The 17,613-nt window shown below is 55.5% G+C and overlaps 1 protein-coding gene and 1 long non-coding RNA gene across 8 annotated transcripts; one reads left to right on the top strand and one right to left on the bottom strand.

Annotated features, from left to right (window-relative positions):
• Positions 1–6,771: 6,771 nt before the first annotated feature.
• LAX1 (lymphocyte transmembrane adaptor 1) lies at positions 6,772–17,341 on the bottom strand. 6 transcript variants are annotated; one of them, XM_051821148.3, is made up of 6 exons: positions 16,873–17,341; positions 16,376–16,547; positions 12,052–12,161; positions 11,272–11,382; positions 10,688–10,767; positions 6,772–8,587 (listed from the first exon to the last, which is right to left on the bottom strand). In XM_051821148.3, exons 2-6 carry the CDS (start codon positions 16,441–16,443, stop codon positions 7,649–7,651), a joined length of 1,308 nt encoding a protein of 435 aa, XP_051677108.3. In that variant the 5' UTR covers positions 16,444–16,547; positions 16,873–17,341; the 3' UTR covers positions 6,772–7,648. The 6 variants fall into 6 exon arrangements, with proteins under 6 accessions (XP_051677108.3, XP_089167460.1, XP_069911223.2 ...); XM_089311334.1 differs by lacking the exon at positions 12,052–12,161 and having other exon boundaries at positions 10,688–10,763; positions 16,873–17,069; XM_070055122.2 differs by lacking the exon at positions 12,052–12,161 and having other exon boundaries at positions 16,873–17,036.
• LOC103350999 (uncharacterized) lies at positions 7,882–15,165 on the top strand. Of its 2 annotated transcripts, none has more exons than XR_011381354.2 (4): positions 7,882–8,260; positions 12,072–12,194; positions 14,401–14,521; positions 14,902–15,165. It is a non-coding gene; the product is annotated as an uncharacterized LOC103350999 (long non-coding RNA). The 2 variants fall into 2 exon arrangements; XR_016218836.1 differs by having other exon boundaries at positions 8,122–8,260; positions 12,072–12,226.
• Positions 17,342–17,613: the final 272 nt, after the last annotated feature.

Below are 17,613 nucleotides of genomic sequence, written 5' to 3'. Positions count from 1 at the left end.
AGGAAGACCTTTCTCTCTGTCTCTCCCTCTCTCACCGTCTAACTCTGCCTGTCCAAAAAAAAAAAAAAAAAAAAAAAAAAAAAGACTTCTGGGGTCAGCACTGCGGTGCAGTGGGCTGAGCCACCAGAGCAAGGGTTTGAGTCCTGGCTGCTCTGATCCCAATCCAGCTCACTCCTAGGAAAGAGCCCACGGGCCGGGAAGACAAGGCGTTCCCACAGTGCACGCCACGCACGCTGGAGCCAGTGTGGGCAGACCTGCAAGGAGAGACAGACAAAGCCACAGCTGCAGGGGAAGGGTCAGCACTCCTCTCCCAGTCACCGACGGCAAAGCAGCCAGGACACGATGACCGGAACCACAGCCCTCAGCCGAATGGGCCCGCCTGCCGTCCGCCGGCGCGTCTCTCAGGCCCAGCGAGCGCGCATTCCCTTCCTGTGAAATCCCGCACTTGGAACACTCTGTCCTGATCCGGGATTTTCAGGAAGGGTCTTTTCCTTCTTAACAGAGAGCCAGGCTTCTCCAGGACACCGGGCACAAACCTGGACTTCTATGGGAGATCCTAGCTTCCGAGTGCAGGTTGCTTAGGGTCCTGGTGTTTACGTCCCAGCAGGACAGGCCCCGCCCCCGCCCCGCCCCCCGCCCCCCCCCCCCATCTGTGTGCCTGGGATTTCCCAGGACGCTGGGGGCTGGCTCTGCTTTGATGTGAGCAGGGACTTCTAGGAAGAAGCACTTCCCCTAAATAAATGCTGTAATCTGATAGATAATCGGAACAAGCGTTATCAGGAAACCAGCACATGTTCCAGGTCTAGCAGCTTCTTCCCACACCTTCCTTTCTTCTCTTGAAACCCAGACACATGCACGTGCCTGCCTGCGCTCATGTCTTTGTGCTGCTCTGAATCTCACGATAGAGCTTCAGGCATAATCAGGTGCCATCGTCCGAGATGCTACATTTTCTTGGTAGCCATTCCCTTCCGAATCCCTGGAATCAGTGGGTCTGTCACCTTGCATGTAAAGAAGGACTTTGCAGGTAGGAGTAAAGGCCTTGAGATGGGGGACTCCCCCTGGGTTATCCCCGCCAGCCCAGTGTAATCTCAGGGCCCTTACAAGGAGGCAAGACAGTGAGAGGCTACAGAGGGGTGTAAAGACAGGAGCAGAGGGAGGAAGGGGCCGTGAGCTCTGAACGCAGGCCGCCTTCCGCGGCTGGGAGGCTGGACGAGGCCTGCTCCCCTGGAGCCTTGGGAAGGAATACAGCTCTGCCAGCACCTGGGGGAGCCCCAGCAGGCTCAGCCCAGACTTCCAAGTCTAGAGCTGCAAACAGTAGCGCTGTTTTAAGTCACTAAGTTTGCGGTTTGTGTTAAGTTTTCTTCTTTTTTAAAAAGGATGTATTTATTTATTCGAAAGGCAGAGTTAGAGAGATAGAGGGAGAGAGAGAGAGAGAGAGAGAGAGAGATTGATTTCCCCAAATGGCCACAGCAGCCAGGCCTGGGCCAAAGCCAGGAGCCAGGAGCTTCTTCCAGGTCTCCCACGCAGGTGCAGGGGCCCAAGCACTTGGACCATTTTCCAAGGCTTTCCCAGGCCATTAGCAGGGAGTTGGATTGGAAGTGGAGCAGCTGGGACTTGAACTGGTGCCCATAGGGGATGCTGGCGCTGCAGGCAGTGGCTTAACCCGGTAAGCCACACGCTGGTCCCTGTGTTAAGTTTTTACAGCAGCAACAGCAAACTAACACAGCAGTGAGATTTATCAGTCCGTCCTTGGAGAGCAGTCTGTGTTTGGGTGCGTGTTTGGAAGGCTGTTTACTGCTCTGAGATTATACAACTTTCTCCTGCGTCTCCTTCTGGAACACCCATGGTTGTGTCACTTCAATAGATTTGGGAACTGAGATCCACATCTTAAACTGATAGAAGAGCAAGACGGACACGTGGGTGGAAGAACGGCCACCCATTTGCCCTTTGGGCCGGGCCTGTGTCGCCTCCCAGGGGTCTGCTATCCCAGGTGGGGGTGGCCATGTACTGTCAGTCAAGCGGACACTGAAGATGCCATCACTTAGACTTGGGGCGCAGTGCGCTGGGGGAGGGTGAAGGGCCGAGGGAGCCAGAGCTCTTGCGAGAAGGCACGTGTTCTCGGTGGCAATGGGGAGCTCAGACCTCCCTATCTCAGGTGAGCACAGACACCTGTGTGCAGGCAAGGTGGGCCTGTGGGCACCGGGCTGGCTCCATGATGTATGGGGCCAGTGCAAAGTGAAAATGGGAGACCCTTGCTAAAAAAAAAAAAAAATACAGCATCATTGAAGGTGCTATAATAGAACGTTTTCTCCACTCTTCCAGCTTCTTAACTTGTCTTAGTGTTTTGTCCTTTCTGGTTAATGTGATTGTAGGTACAGTTCACATTTTCGATCATTAGCATGGACTTTGTCATTTGTCTTTATATCGTGCTAAGCCAGTTTTTTTTTAAATTTTTATTTATTTATTTATTTATTTATTTATTTATTTTGACAGGCAGAGTTAGTGAGAGAGAGAGAGACAGAGAGAAAGGTCTTCCTTTTCCGTTGGTTCACCCCCCAAATGGCTGCCACGGCTGGCACGTTGTGGCCGGTGTACCACACCAATCCGAAGCCAGGAGCCAGGTGCTTCCTCCTGGTCTCCCATGCAGGTGGAGGGCCCAAGGACCTGAGCCATCCTCCACTGCCTTCCCGGGCCACAACAGAGAGCTGGACTGGAAGAGGAGCAACCGGGACAGAACTGGCGCCCCAATTGGGACTAGAACCCGGTGTGCTGGCGCTGCAGGTGGAGATTAGCCAAGTAAGCCCTGGCGCCGGCCACTAAGCCAGTTTTAAACGCAAACGTAACAGCGCTTGCTCGTGTGGAACCGCCACAATTGCACACTTCTTGTTCTGTAGGTTGTGTAAACACCATGGATACTACTTGTCGACTCGGTGAATTCACCCACTTGCTAAAATTTTTTACAACCCCAGCATCAGTGCTGTCTGCACCTGTGGTCTTTGTGCAGACTTGAAGCGGGAACTCTTGCCTGGACCCTCGCACACGCGCCGCTCACGGCTGAGCAAAGCCAAGTCAAGTCCTTTGAGTGGACCATTTAGTGCCAGTTTTTGCAGGTTTGTGCTTTTTGTTGGTAATTTCATGTTTCTGATGGCCTCCAAAGCATAGTGGAATCTGGGGTTCCCAAATACAAAGACTGTGATGTGTTCAGTGAGAATGGGCTCCAGGTCAGTGTCCTCCAGGTAGAGGCGAGTGTGCTTGGTTGTGGCTTCGGTGAATGAATCAACGTTAAGGCAGTAAATAAAGTCAGTGTCTCTTTAGGCAGAAACATGGAGAAAGCGAGCTGCGTACTGGTTGGCTGATGAGGTTGGGACGAAAGCTGACAGAGAGCCAACTCTGGGTTTCCCTTGAGGACAACACGTGCTTTTCTAAACCAGTGTTCTTAGAGATTTTACAGAACACCGAAGCCAGGAACCCAACTTTTAGAGCCACTGAGAATGAGAACTGAGTATATTTCTTTCTTCCTTGAGCAGGTGAAAAGCTCCCAGAACTAGCTACGTTCAGTGTGCTGGGCGGGACAGCAGGTTGCTGGGGAGAGGGGCACGCACGCTAACAGCCAGAGCAGCCCCACCAGCACTGCTTTCTGTCACACACACACACAAATGGCTGACATCTGCTCACGTGGGACAAACCCGCTTTCCTTCACTTTCACCACTGTCCGTCTTCACGATTATTCTCTGTTTTGCGATGCTTTAGGTTTACAGAAGAGTCACAGAACAGTGCCATGTTCCTCTAAACTCTTTCCTCAACTTTCCCTCATGTTAGGCGTAGACACCAGGCGATGAACATGGGTGCAACACCAGTAGCTAACACATGGACATTTAAACACTTCACATTAAACAAGTCTTTCTAAAGCTCTTTTTTTTCTGTTCTGGAATCCAACCCGAGGCACCATGTTGCATTTCGTCATCATTTCTCTTTGGTCTCCTCTGATCTGTGACAGGTTTTCCGTCTTTCCGTGAATTTCATGATTTTGACATTTTCAAGGGTTCTGCTTGTGCAATGTCATTCGGTGTGGGTTTTCCGATAAGACTGGAGTTATATGGGTTTGGGGAAGTAATTTTGATCAGATCAGAGGCGCATGATGCAACATGACTGATTTCTGCAGACTTAACTTTGTCCCTCGGTGAGGGTGGTGTCTGCCGGATTTCTCCGCTGTAAGTTTGTAATTTTCCTCTTTCTTCCTATATTTTACTGATTAGAAAAAGCCACTGAGTGCAGCCCACACTGGAGGGGAGGGAGCCAAGCTCCGAGCGAGGCATCATGTGACTTGAGGGCGGGTGTTACAACCCCCGTGGTGATGAACACACATTGGGGGCGATTCTTGGAGGCCACGCGACTATCTTGCCTCTCCTTAAAAGTCACTACTCATTCTAGCATTGGTCAGGGGGTCTGCCCACACCAACTGCAGTATCTTAACAGTGAGTTTTCAATTTCCCTCATTCTTCCTACAGCTATTTGGAATTCATCTGTAAGGAATAGCCGTCCTTTTTTCTGTATTTATTCAACCATTGGTAAGGATTCATGGATATCTGCTCTGTTCGTTGGGTTCTTAATCAGTACGACAATCATTCATTCTCATTGTTCCTTCATGGCTCCTTTCCATATCCTCTCTCCCTCCCTTTCTCTCTCTGCTTTGCTTTTCTTTTCCACAAGATGTTCATCTTGGATTTTCCCTGCCCTAGTGTAAAACCAGCCATTTCTCCAAGAAGCTGTGGTTCCTTATATTGGAGAATCGTATTTAGAAACCCAGACTTGGGCTGGCGCCACGGCTCATTTAGCTAATCCTCCGCCTGTGGCGCCGGCACACCGGGTTCTAGTCCCGGTTGGGGCGCCGGATTCTGTCCCGGTTGCTCTTCTTCCAGTCCAGCTCTCTGCTGTGGCCCGGGAAGGCAGTAGAGGATGGCCCAAGTGCTTGGATCCTGCACCCACATGGGAGACCAGGAGGAAGCACCTGGCTCCTGGCTTCGGATTGGCGCAGCGTGCCGGCCGTAGCAGCCATTTGGAAGGTGAACCAATGGAAAAGGAAGACCTTTCTCTCTGCCTCTCTCTCTCTCACCATCTAACTCTGCTTAGAAAGAAAGAAAGAAAGAAACCCAGACTTGAGTGCCAGGTGTTCTTATTGCTACTTGGGTGTCCTTGCTCCTGGGTCCTCTCAGAACTAGGAAACACGTATGCATACTAGACAGTGCATATACACAATTTACCTATATATTTCTCTATTTGCATATATAAATATGAGCTCATGCTGTGTCTCTAACTCTCTTCTTGAATATTATTTTCATTTTTTATTTGTAAGGCAGAGAGACAAAGAGGAAGAGAGAGAGACAGAGAGAGATCTTCCACGTGCTGGTTTAGTCCCTAAATGCCTGCAAGAGGCAGGGGCGAGGCTAAGTTGAAGCCAGGAACACAGAATTCAATTCAGGTCTCCGCTGTGGGAGGGCAGGGACCCGAGGACTGGAGCTGCCTCCCAGGATGTGATCAGCAGGAAGCTGGAGGAGCTGCCACTCAAACCCAGCTTGACAAGCAGTGGCTCAGCCACTGTGTCAAATCCCCACCTCCAAATCAGCACCGCGGGGCTCACTGCAGGCTTTCTTTTTTTATTTATTTTTTATTTTTAAATTTTTTTAATTTTTATTTTTTTGACAGGCAGAGTGGATAGTGAGAGAGAGAGAGAAAGAGAGAAAGGTCTTCCTTTTTGCCGTTGGTTCACCCTCCAATGGCCGCTGCGGCCCGCGCACCGCGCTGATCTGAAGGCAGGAGCCAGGTGCTTCTCCTGGTCTCCCATGGGGTGCAGGGCCCAAGTACTTGGGCCATCCTCCACTGCACTCCCTGGCCACAGCAGAGAGTTGGCCTGGAAGAGGGGCAACTGGGAAAGAATCCAGTGCCCTGACCAGGACTAGAACCCGGTATGCCGGCGCCGCTAGGTGGAAGATTAGCCTATTGAGCCGCGGCGCCGGCCTACAGGCTTTCTTATTGGCGTATTTGTCCCAGCTTTTCCTTATCTACGATATTTGACTTTTTTATTCCATCCTAGGAGGTACATAGTTGGGAACTGCTAACTCAAATGACTGCAAGATGCAGATTTGCCAGTGGGAGTGCAGAGTGGGTGTCCAGTTGTTTGCATCTGTATCTTACAGTTTCAAGTCAAAGCATTGTTTTCCAAAGTTAATTAGGTCAGCTCCTTCTTCTCCTGTGAAGTTATGTCATTCATTTATAACACGATATACAAGTAGATTTATTTGTCACAATCTGTATAGCATCCTAGGTCCCCTGAGAACCTGGTTAACTTTTTAAAAATTTGCATACGGTTCTGTGTGCTTGACAAATGCACGCAGCTGTTCATCTGCTGCTGCAGAACCGCACAGAACAGCGCCCCCATCCTAAAAAATGCCCGCGAGCAGCCCCTCTGTCAACCCTTCTCCTCCCCCAAACCTGGCCACCACTGTCTCTTTCCATTCCTATAGTTTCCCTTTTCCCGAATATCACGCAGCTGCAATCACACCAGATGCAGACTTTTAAATCCAACTCTGTTCATGGAACAAAACCAAGTTAACCCGTGTCCATGTTGCTGCGTGAGCCAACTGTCCATTCCTCGTTCCTGCTGGCTATGACGGACTCGGGTGGATAGCCAGTTCCCCTGGCCATTCGCCCATAGAAGGTGTGTTCTGCTTGTTGGCAATTATGAATGAAGCTGCTAGAAAGAGTCACGCATAGTTGTTTTTTTTTTTTTTTTGGTTTTTTTTTTTTTTTGACAGGCAGAGTGGACAGTGAGAGAGAGAGAGACAGAGAGAAAGGTCTTCCTTTGCCGTTGGTTCACCCTCCAATGGCCACCATGGCTGGTGCACTGCGGCCGGCGCACCACGTTGATCCGATGGCAGGAGCCAGGTGCTTCTCCTGGTCTCCCATGGGGTGCAGGGTCCAAGCACTTGGGCCATCCTCCACTGCACTCCCTGGCCACAGCAGAGAGCTGGCCTGGAAGAGGGGCAACCGGGACAGAATCAGGCGCCCCGACCGGGACTAGAACCCAGTGTGCTGGCGCCGCAAGGCGGAAGATTAGCCTAGTGAGCCGCGGCACTGGCCACACATAGGTTTTTGAGTGAACACGGTGTTCAGTCAACTTGCAGCAGTTCATAGGAGCGGATTGGGGGCCACGGAAGTGCCTGCTTTTGGGAGATGGCAGACACTTTTCCAGGTGGCTGTAGATGCTCCGTGGGGGCAGCAAGTGGGCTTCCTCCTGCCCTGTATCCTCAGGGCAGGGGGTGGCCGTCCTCCTGCTGCCATGGAGACTGCCTGCTCCCTCCTCTCCTCCTCCTTCCTTCAGCTCCTGCCCGGCTTACAAAACAGTCTGTACTCTGGCTTGCAGCCCACTGGGGCTGGTGAACCCCTCAGGCCCACTGCATCCCAACAGTCCCGGGAGGCGCTCGTGCGAATGTCCTCAGCTTTGTACGGAGACAGCGGCATCCCGCCTGGGGACAATTCCTGTCTGGCTTTCCCAACCCTTGCTTCCAGGCAGCTTTTTTATTTATTAATTTTTTTGCTTTTTACTTTTTTACTTTTTTTTTTAGCCAAACCGAGGGAATCTACTGAACTCCTAGGGTGGCCCAGAGTCTCCCTGAGGCTCTTCGGCAGCTAAGGAGCTGGCAGGACAGACGGTGTCACGGGGCGTTCCTGTCGGGGGCCTGGGCCTTAACTGGTCAGGAGGGAGCCAGGTGCCAGTGTCTTGGCCTCCCGGCTGGACAGCGAGCACATTCTCATAGTCACTCGAGTCCTCGCTGCACGTCCTCTCACGCTGCAGCTGACAGCTCTGGCTCTCAGCGGGTGGCTGAAAGGCCACAACCTCCTCTGAAGCCAGCAGCCTCCTTGAGACAGGCTGGAGGTGGGTCCCTGGACCCTGCGCCCTGCCCGCTGCTGCGCTGTCTGGGCTGGGGGAGGTGGCCTCTCCCCCAGCCCGCTGCTGGCTGCCGTCCGGTTGAGCCGGGGCCACATTTCCGTCATCCCCGCAGCGCTGCAAGGCCGCCCAGAGCTGAGTCTCCTGGCTGCCCGCGAGCTCCAGCCTGGCCATGTTGACGTAGTCGTCCGAGGCCTGGGAGGAGCTGTCCGCCTCGCTCAGCGGGTCAGCTGGACACCAGAGAGTGCTGTAGTCGCCGGCACCATCACAGTCCTCGTGGCTTTCCTCGGTGAACCCCAGCCCCTGGGCGCCTTGGTGAGCGAAGCAGTACCCGGGGGCGCTGCAGGAGGAGGCGGGGGGCTTGGCTGTGCTGCAGGCAGAGGCGGGGGGCTCGGCGGCGCTGCAGGCAGAGGCGGGGGGCTCAGCGGCCGCGTCGGCCACAGGGACGTTCACATAATCGTTGGCGTCCTCCGAAGCAGAGCTTGTCCGCTGTCCGGGGGCCCCGTCGTTGCCGTAGTGCGCCGAGGGCACCAGGGTCTGGCACACGTGGGGCACGGGGGCGTTGTCATAGATACCCACTGCGAACCCCACGGTGGGGATGCGGGCTCCGTGCCCCTGCAGGGTGCTGCTCCCTTGGGAGGGCTACGGGGAAGCAGAGACATCCGGTGATGAGAGGGAAGCAGAGAGGGGTCAGAGTGTCTGTTGCTCCCTGCGCGCAGGGCCACACGGGCCCCTCCCGCTGGTCCCCACCGCTGGCCTCCAGGGAGGTGTGAGTGAAAGGGCTTTGGCCACTGGCAGCGGTTTCACTGGGAGTGGGGGGTGGGGGCATGTTACAAACTGGGGGGAGCTTGGCTCCGCAGAGCATGTGGAGAGGAAGGGCTGCAGGTGGCTGGAGGCAGAGGCTGGGGTCAGGACGGGAGGTGATGACCCCAGCTCCCCCGCTGAGTGCTGATCGAGTCTGAGCACTTGAACAGCTCCTGGTGCCTAGAAATGCTTAGCAATGCTCTCCTTGTTGTACAGGGGCAGCTGGCACACAGGCCCTGAGGGGTGCTGGTCTGATGTTTCCAGAATGTCTGGGTTTTTAGGAAAAGCTCAGGGTCTGGACTTCCTGTGTGAAACGCCTTCCATTTTTAAGGATTGGCCACTGGTTCCCAATGCGCTTCACGCGGCGGGGGCCTGCGTGCTGTCAATGCCACCGTCCGTCACGGCCCAGCCAAGCCCTGGGACGAGCGCTGGCAGTGGGTCTCCTGCTTGCTGCCCTGTCTCTGTCACACGTCTTGCTCCCTGAGGACATCGTGGGGCAGGAGCTACGTGAGGAGAGGGAGGAGGGGGAAGCAGAGGCTTCTGTGTAGTCACTGAGCCTCAACCTCTGGGTACGAGAAGCTGAGAGACCACAGACCCCTCCTCAGGGTGACCATGAAGCCAAAGGGACCAATTTTTCAACAAAGACCTTATCTGTGAAAATCAGCCTGGGGTGGGCGGGCATCGCGATGTAGCGGGTAAAGCCGCTGCCTGCGACGCTGGCATCCTGTATGGGCCCACTTCTGATCCAGCTCCCTGTTAAGGTGCCTGGGAAAGCAGCAGAAGACTGGCCCTGCACCCATGCGGGACGCCCAGATGAAGCTCCTGGCTCCTGGCTTAGGCCTGGCTCAGCCCTGGCCGTGGCAGCCATTTGGGGAGTGGGCCAGTGGGTGAGTGAGCCCTCCGCCATGCCCTCTCTCTCTGTAACTCTGCCTTTCCAATAAATACATACATCTTAAGGAAAGGAAAGCAGCATAACCTTGATCTTCAAAGCAGTCCCTTCACTGTCCCTGGTGCCTCGGCACCCGGCTGCCCTCGGGCTGCTGCCTGGCAGGTGCCTTTAGCGCCGGATGACCAGACCCTCGGGATGATCGGTGTGAGTTGTCACACAGCCCTTGCGACCTCAATGCTATCCCCATCCAGGGGCTTGACTGTGTTCACATGCTGGAAAGCGAAACAGCGCTGGGAGGTGGAGCCTCGGGGGAGGGGCCGTGGAGAGTCCCCCCACGCTCCGTGCGATGCTGCAGGAGTGGGTTCTGATGAGAGGCTGGCCCGCTCCTCTCTCGGGCCTTCTGGCTCTGGCTCTCTCTCGCACCTGCCCATGTGCTGCCTTCCTCCGGGTGATGGTGCGGCCCTGGATCTGGGACTGCCTGGCCTCCATGACCGGGAGCCAACTACAATACTGCCCATTACCCGTGACCCGGCCTGCGGTGTCCCCATCTGAGCCAACGCTTTTTACTCCAGCCACGGAGATGAATGGGCGTCTCTGCTGCTCAGAGTAACTGAAATCAATGCACACGGCCCCTTGGGGGGTTCCCAAGGTGGGGCTCTCAGGGTGCGTGAGGCCCCAGCAGCAGGCTGGACCACATAGGAACCTTTCCGAGTCGGCGGCTGGGGAGGAAACAGCACCAGCGTGGACACACGAATCGCCATGTCTGCTAAAACCCGTCCGCGCCGGTTCTAGCATCGTGCGCTCGCCAAGCGTGCCTCGCTGGTTTTCTGACATCCCCAGCGCTGGCTCCTGTCTCCTCAGGCTTTCCCGCTGGGCAGGAAGGAGGCTGAGACTCGTCTTCCCAACTTAAGAGGGCTGCAGGGCGAGTGCCAGAGGCCACACTGCCCGTCTGCCCCAGAAGGCTCTGGTACCCAGAAGTCCTTCCCCTCGGCTCTCCTGCCAGCGCCCTGCCATCCCCCAAGGGGCTCGTCTTGTCACTCAGCACTCACCACGTGCCCGGGGGGGTCAGGGTTTCTGGAGAGGAGGCTCTCGGTACTGAAGACACGGATGCTCCTGGACTGACATCTTCCTGGAAGAACAGAGAATGGCTCCTGAAGACAGCGGGCCTGTCCTCGGAGCACCTGGGCCCGAGCAAGGCCCTCTTCCTGTGGGCCCCGACGTCCTGTGGGGAGGGGGTCAGAGGCCCAGGGAGCTTGCACTGGGAGACCCGGCGGTGCTGGGAGATGCTGGCACCGGGCATGGAGGCAGGCTGGGAAGAGAGCTCCTGCCGAGGGGCCCCCAGCCCTGCCTGGGACGCTGGTGCCAGGCTCTCCTGCTGCAGCGCTCCCCCAGCGGCTTTCCTCAAGAAGAAACAAAGCCCCCAGCCCAGACCACCTGCTGCACCCTTTCCAGAGCCCTGCCGGCCTGTCTCCGGAGTCGCAGCTGATGGTCTTTCCAGCCTGTTCTCCACCAAGCGCTCAGGGGGGCCGGAAGACCGGAAGCTTAGAGAAGGTCACCTCTGGGAGGTGCCAGGTGCATTCTGGGTGCAGAACGTGGGGCAGTCTGGCCTCAGGGATCAGAAAGAAAAACCTACCCAGGTCTTCTTGCCTTGGAGGCAAGAGGTCGTAAATATTTTTGGCTCGCTGTCCAGGCCGAGGCAGAGTCAGTGAGGGCATGCCAGTGACCCGTAGGTAGGGTACACGACCTGCAAGACAACGAGGGGGCGCAGGTTACGGGAGGGCCACAGGAGGCCCACTGAAGGGCCACAGGAGGCCCACGGAAGGGCCAGCCGAGCAGAGCGGGGCACCTTCCCCACCCTCCGCAGACCTGGGCTGGAATCGTTTCCCGGAGGAACAGGGGACTCGCTGGATAGAAGCTGAGAGGGGAAACTGGGCCCAGGGGTTCCAGAGCAAAGTCTTTCTCACAGGCCTTCAGTGAGCTGGGCCTTTGGAGCAAGGCCATGGCTAGTATGTCAGGTAAGTGCCAAGGGCTCCCCAGCCCAGAAGTGCGCACCCCTGGAAAACGAGCTGGGCTCTAGAGGACTGCCAGGCGAGGTCATGAATCCCACGGTGTGGGGCTGGCACCATGGCGCAGTGGGTTAAGGCCCCTGCAGTGCTGGCATCCCATCTGGGGGCCGGCTTGGGTCCCGACCTCTCTGCTTCTGATCCAGCTCCCTGCTGATGCGCCTGGGAAAGCAGCAGAGGACGGCCCAAGTCCTTGGGCCTTTGCACCCACGTGGGAGATCTGGAAGAAGCTCCTGGCTCTTGGCTTCAGATCGGCTCAGCTCTGGCCATTGCAGCCACTGGGGAGCGAACCAGCAGATAGATGAAAGACCTCTCTCTCTGTCTCAACCCAGGACCGGCAAGGGACTCACGCTTCTTCCGTTTGTTCCAGGTGCACAGGATGCAGGAAGCCGTGATGACCAGCAGGAGAGCGAGGAGCGCCGCGAACCCAAAAATGATGCCGCTGCTCTGGTCCTGACCTCTACAAGGAAAACCGCAGCGCGCTCCAGCCACGGTGGGCCGGGGCGGGGTGGAAGGGAAGCCGAGGTGTGTGCTGGGGGAGGCCCTCTCTGAGCAGCAACTCACAGAGGCGAGATGCCCAAGGGACAAGGGAGCTGTCCCTCTTGGACGCCTGCCTGGGGGTGGGGATTTTGTATTCAACATTACGACAACCTTATCTCTCTGTCTCTTTCTGTGGCCTGAGCAACCTGAGATTTTGAGTCAGAAAGGAAAAGTAGGGGCGGGTGTGTGTCACAGCGTGTTGAGCCACAGCTTGGGACGATTGCATCCTGTACCCGGGTGCGGGTTCAAGTCCCAGCTCCTCTGCTTCTGATCCAGCTCCCTGCTAACGTGCACCCTGGGAGGCAGCAGGGGATGGCCCAAGTACTTGGGCCCCTGCCACCCACATGGAGTTCCAGGCTCCTGGCTTCAGTCCTGGCATTTGAGGGATCACACAGCAGATGGAAGATCTGTTTCTCTCTCTTTGTCTCTCACGATAAAGCAAAAGGAGAAGGACCTGTCCCGGATGACACAGGTAGGACTGAGCAGGGGCGGAAGGTGGCTCTAGGTCTGTTGGATCCACAGATCACGCTCTCTCCGTTCTAGCACACCCCTCTCCAAGCTCACAGAGTGGAATCGGCCCGCCCCCTGCTCCTGGGCTTCCTGGCTTGCTCAGAGGAGAGGCTCACTTAGCTCACAGCAGGGAGTGGCGCTGGGACAGAGGCCAGCTTGCAGGAACTCCAGTAACCCCCACAGCACTAACTGGTGGAGCTGGTCTCCAAGCAACACTCAACTGCTGCGTGGAATTTGACCAAGGCAACCTGTCTACCCTGTGACTCCTGCGGCAGGGCGGGAGACACTGCTGGGCTTTGCAAGGGTGCGGAAGCGCGTCCAGCCGATCATAGCCCCAGGTGGCTGCGCATATGGGACCCAGAAGCAGCCGGGGAAGTGGCAGCAGGAATCAGCAGCTGACCTGCTGGCCCCAGACCCTCGAAGCCTGGCCGTCTGCCAGGGAAGCTTTGTGTTCTAGGCTTGTATTCCTGCTTTCTGCTGGATGGTTCCTCCAAGCTACCTAACAGAACTCCGGCTGTCCCACAAGGCGGCTCCGCGCTGGTGCGCACCGTCATCCAGCGGCCGGCTTGAAAATCTTGGCCTCTGTTTTGCTTCCATGTGCCACTTCCAGTCCACCAGCAGGTTCTGTCTGCCCCAGCCTGGGCGTCTGTCCCAAGCCCAACCCTCTCTTCCTCCTCCGCTGCTGACCCCGCTGACCTATGCGCCCACCTCCCCAGTGGGTCTCTGCTTTCACACCCGGCTCCAGGGTGTGATGCTATACACATGGGCTGGGATGATGGTTCTAAAGAGCCAATCAGACTGTGTCCCTCTCCGCTTAGAGCCCTCCGTGGCTTCTCATCACACTCAGACTCAAGCCGGGGGTCCACCCAGGGAGGGCTCCCCAGAGCTGGACTTGGCCCACCAGCACTGCTTGCTGTCCCCGCCCATGCCTCAGCCTGCCTCGCCCTCCCCGCTGTCCCTCACCTCCTTCAGGTTTCTTCTGCAGTGCCACCTCCGCAGATGGGGCTTCCCTGGCCACACCCTGTCACCCCCAGGCCCTTTGTCCTGCCCTGCTGTGTTCACAGAGCTTCCGGCTGACTGCCATCCTAGTGAGCGGTCTCTACTGGTCTGGGCATCAGCCTCTGCTCCCACCTGTCTGTAAGCTTCCTGTTCACCTACTGCCTTCCAGGCTGCCTGGTACCTGGTAGGGGCCTGTTCAGTGAGTGAGTGACCACATGAACAAATGAACAAACATAGAAATACTTCTGGAGTAGTGCAGCCAATGTGGGATATTGTGTGAAGGGTCTTCGAAAATTAAAATTAGGGGTGTGCGTTTGCCCACACAGAAGTTAAGCTGCCCCTGGGGTCACCCACGTCCCATAGTGCACTGCCTGAGTTCCAGTCCTGCCTCCATTTCCCATCCAGCTTCCTGCCTATGCACGCCCTGGAAGGCAGGTGATGGCCTAAGTACTTGGTTTCCTGTACCCATGCAGAAAACCCGGATGGAGCTTCAAGTTCCTGGCTTTGGTCTGGCACAGCCCAGCCTGTTGCAGGCATTTGGAGAGTAAACCATCAGATAGAAGATCTCTTTCCTTCTCTCTCTCTCCAGCAGTTCTATTTTTAGTAGCATTATTGAAACAGCACTAAAATAGAACTCCTGTTTGATGCAGCAGTCCCACGGACTCAGAGGAAATGAAGTCAGTGTGTCAAAGCGACGCGTGCACTGCTGTGTTTGCTGAGCCTTGTTTGCCGTACTCAAGGCGTGGACTCCACCCCTGCGCCACTCAGCAGGTACATGGACAACGCAGATGTGCTGTACACACCCAGCTGTACTGTTCGGCCTTGAAGAAGAAGGGCATCTTGTCCTTTGGGGCAACACAGATGCAATGAGAGGCTATTGTGTCGAGCAGATAACCCAGGCCAGAAAGACAAACACGTATGATCTCCCATGCGACTTGGAGTCTAAGCCAGCTGAACTCACAGCAGCAGAGAGTAGACGGGGACCAGGGGCTGTGGGGGAGGGGTTGTAGGGATAACAGTTACCAGATACGAAATTTCAGTTAGAAGGAATAAACTCGGGGCCATGGCGCACTAGGTTAATACTCCACCTGTGGTGCTGGCGTCCCATATGGGCGCCAGTTCTAGTCCCGGCTGCCCCTCTTCTGATCCAGCTCTCTGCTATGGCCTGGGAAAGGAGTAGAAGATGGCCCAAGTTCTTGGGCCCCTGCACCCACGTGGGAGACCTGGAAGAAGCTCCTGGCTCTTGGCTTCAGATCGGTGCAGCTCTGGCCATTGTGGCTGTCTGGGGAATGAACCAATGGAAGGAAGATCTTCCTGTCTCTCCCTCTCACTGTCTGTAGCTCTGCTCTGTCTCTCAAATAAATAAATAAAAAATCTTAAAAAAAAGAAGAAATAAACTCAAGAGGTCTACTGCACACTGTGGTGACTGTGGTTAATAACAATGTATCATAGCCCTAAAAATCAGAGAGAGTGAATTTTAAGAGTTCTCCCCATGAGAAAGGAAGTAAGTGAATTAGTGCATAGCCATTCTGCAATGTATACAATATTTCAAAACATGTTATGCACCATACATGATTGTTCTTTACAATTAAAAAACAAAATTATCTTAAAAATAAATAGCTTGGTGGGGGAGCAGGCTTCTGACAACTTTCAGGAATTCATTCTTCATCAGCACCCACGTCTCACTCTCAAGCGACATATGTTTGCCACAGTAAAAACGCATTTCTCAAAATGACAGCGATTTTAAAATGTATTATCATGGGCTTGTATTTTTCTCACGGTACTGACCTTTCTTGCTAGCAGTGTTTCTAAAGATTCAATGGCTGATGGACTTATCTTTACTGGTGCGAGACCGAGAGTAGCAGCGGTGACACAGATGCCCCCTTAGTCCCGGGAGAGGCTATGTCCTAAAGATGAGTCTTTATGCTGATAGGATTCCATTTTCCATTCATGGCAGGTTTCTAGAACCTAAAGACACATCCTTGGGAAACGGCTTTTGTTTCTATCATGGTAGGATCATGTTTGCTTCACTTTCTACTTTTATTTATTCAAAAGTCACACAGGGAAGAGAAAGAGAAAGAGAGAAAGTTTGATTTCCCACTGGCTGGTTCACTCCCCACGAGCCTGAAATAGCCAGGGCTGGGCTAGGCTAAAGCTAGGAGCCCAGAACTCAATCTGGGTCTCCCACACAGGTGGTGGGGAGCCAGCTACAGCATCTGCTTCCTCCCAGGGTGCACGCCTGCAGGAAGCTGGCATCAGATGTGGAGATGGGACTTGAACTCAGGAGTAGGATGTGAGATGCGGGTATCCCAAGGGCATCTTAACGGCTGCGCCACATGCCCACTTCCTATTTTTTTTTTTTTTTTGAGGGGTGTTTGGTGGGACCTGAGTTAGGGAAGATGGAGGACGGGGCGCAGGGGCCCTGAGGGAAGTCCAGGGGAGTCAGGCCACCAGCAAAGAGGACCCGTGTAATTGGACTTCCTGACCCCTCATCGCCTGCCCGTCCTCCCGCCAGCCCCGAGCAAATGCCTCCGAGCCCAGAGCTTGTGGCCTTGGGGGACCCGAGCCTGTTTGAGGCTCCCCAAGGTGGGGGGGGGGGCGGGGAAGCCCCATGCTGTCACTCACCCTTCCAGGCTGCTGGCCTCCAGGGTGCTCCCTTGCATTCCTGACAGGGTCGGGGTGATGGCGCCCATCGTCCAGCAGCCTCTGAGGTACGCCCCGTCTTCAGCTTCTCGGCCTGCTCTGGCTCACAGCCGCCAGCCGGCGTGTCTGCCACACTCCCACTCCTCCTCTGGGGCTGACTCCCAGGAGAAAAGGCAAATGGGTTTGTATTTTGCATGTAACCACTTCTTGTTGTTGGTTCTGCAGCAGATCACGTAGAGTGAGACCTCCTGGTCACCCCGTCTTCCCAATACTCCCGGACACACCATCAAAACTTGCAAAACCTCTTCTTCTTAAATCTTTGTTCCCCAAAGTCCTTCACGAAAGCAGTATTTCGGTTTTACTTTCTTCCTAAACATCTTTTGTTCTAGAACTTTCTCCCCCGCCCCCAACATGCTGTCTTGCCCCCGAAGTGCCAGGCCCAGCTGACCCCACGTCACAGACAACAGGTTTGGTGCTACCTGGCTGTGGCCGCGATGTCTGCCGTCGGTGGTGATGGTTGCCTGGGCGCAGGGGCTCCCGGAGTGAGGAGGCTCAGGCCCAGCCTCCCAGCTCTGTCTTCCCAAGCAGACGCGAGGGGCACAGCGGGGCAGGCTGCCAAGAGGCCCAGGAGAGGCCCCGTGTGAAGCTCATCTTCCTCTCACCCCCAAAACTGTGTGAAAAAAAAACACAAACCACTCTCTGCCAGAATGGAAACGGAGAGTCAGCCACAGGAAGCGACGCCACCAACGTGCTAATGAAGCCAGGCAGGAAATGCTTCGCAGATAGCAGAAGGTGCAGCCCCCACCCGCAGCGCCTGGGTGGGCCAGGGGGCCCTGTGCCCTGTGCGCAGTGGGACCAGCACTGGGCATTTGCACCCCGGCTTTCTGAGCTACCTGGGGTCAAGGTGTTTCGGAGGCAGAGCCTGGGAGCACAGATGCACCCCCTTGTGATTAAGTGGGTGCAGGTGCAGCCGGGGCCGGCGGGGGGGCGGGGCAGGCTTTCTAAGTGTTTAACAGAGCAGGTGTGTTTTGCATTTTGAGAACTTCTGCTTTCAGGAATAGAGCTAACGCTGGGGTCGGCAGTCACCATCCTGGTTCTTATAGTCACAGTGTCCCCAGGGGCCACCGGAAACATCCCAGGTGTTGTTAACATCCTTGCCCTCCTGCCCCGCCCACCCGCCCTGCCTGACTGCTGGCCTGGGCGGGCAGAGCCCTCTCTTT

This window comes from Oryctolagus cuniculus, chromosome 13 (assembly GCF_051225735.1).
Source record: "Oryctolagus cuniculus isolate XC-2025 breed Fujian yellow rabbit chromosome 13, ASM5122573v1, whole genome shotgun sequence".
NCBI classification, from domain to species: Eukaryota; Metazoa; Chordata; class Mammalia; order Lagomorpha; family Leporidae; genus Oryctolagus; species Oryctolagus cuniculus.
Note: the sequence above shows the minus strand (reverse complement) of the source record. Positions and strands in the feature narration are given on the sequence as shown.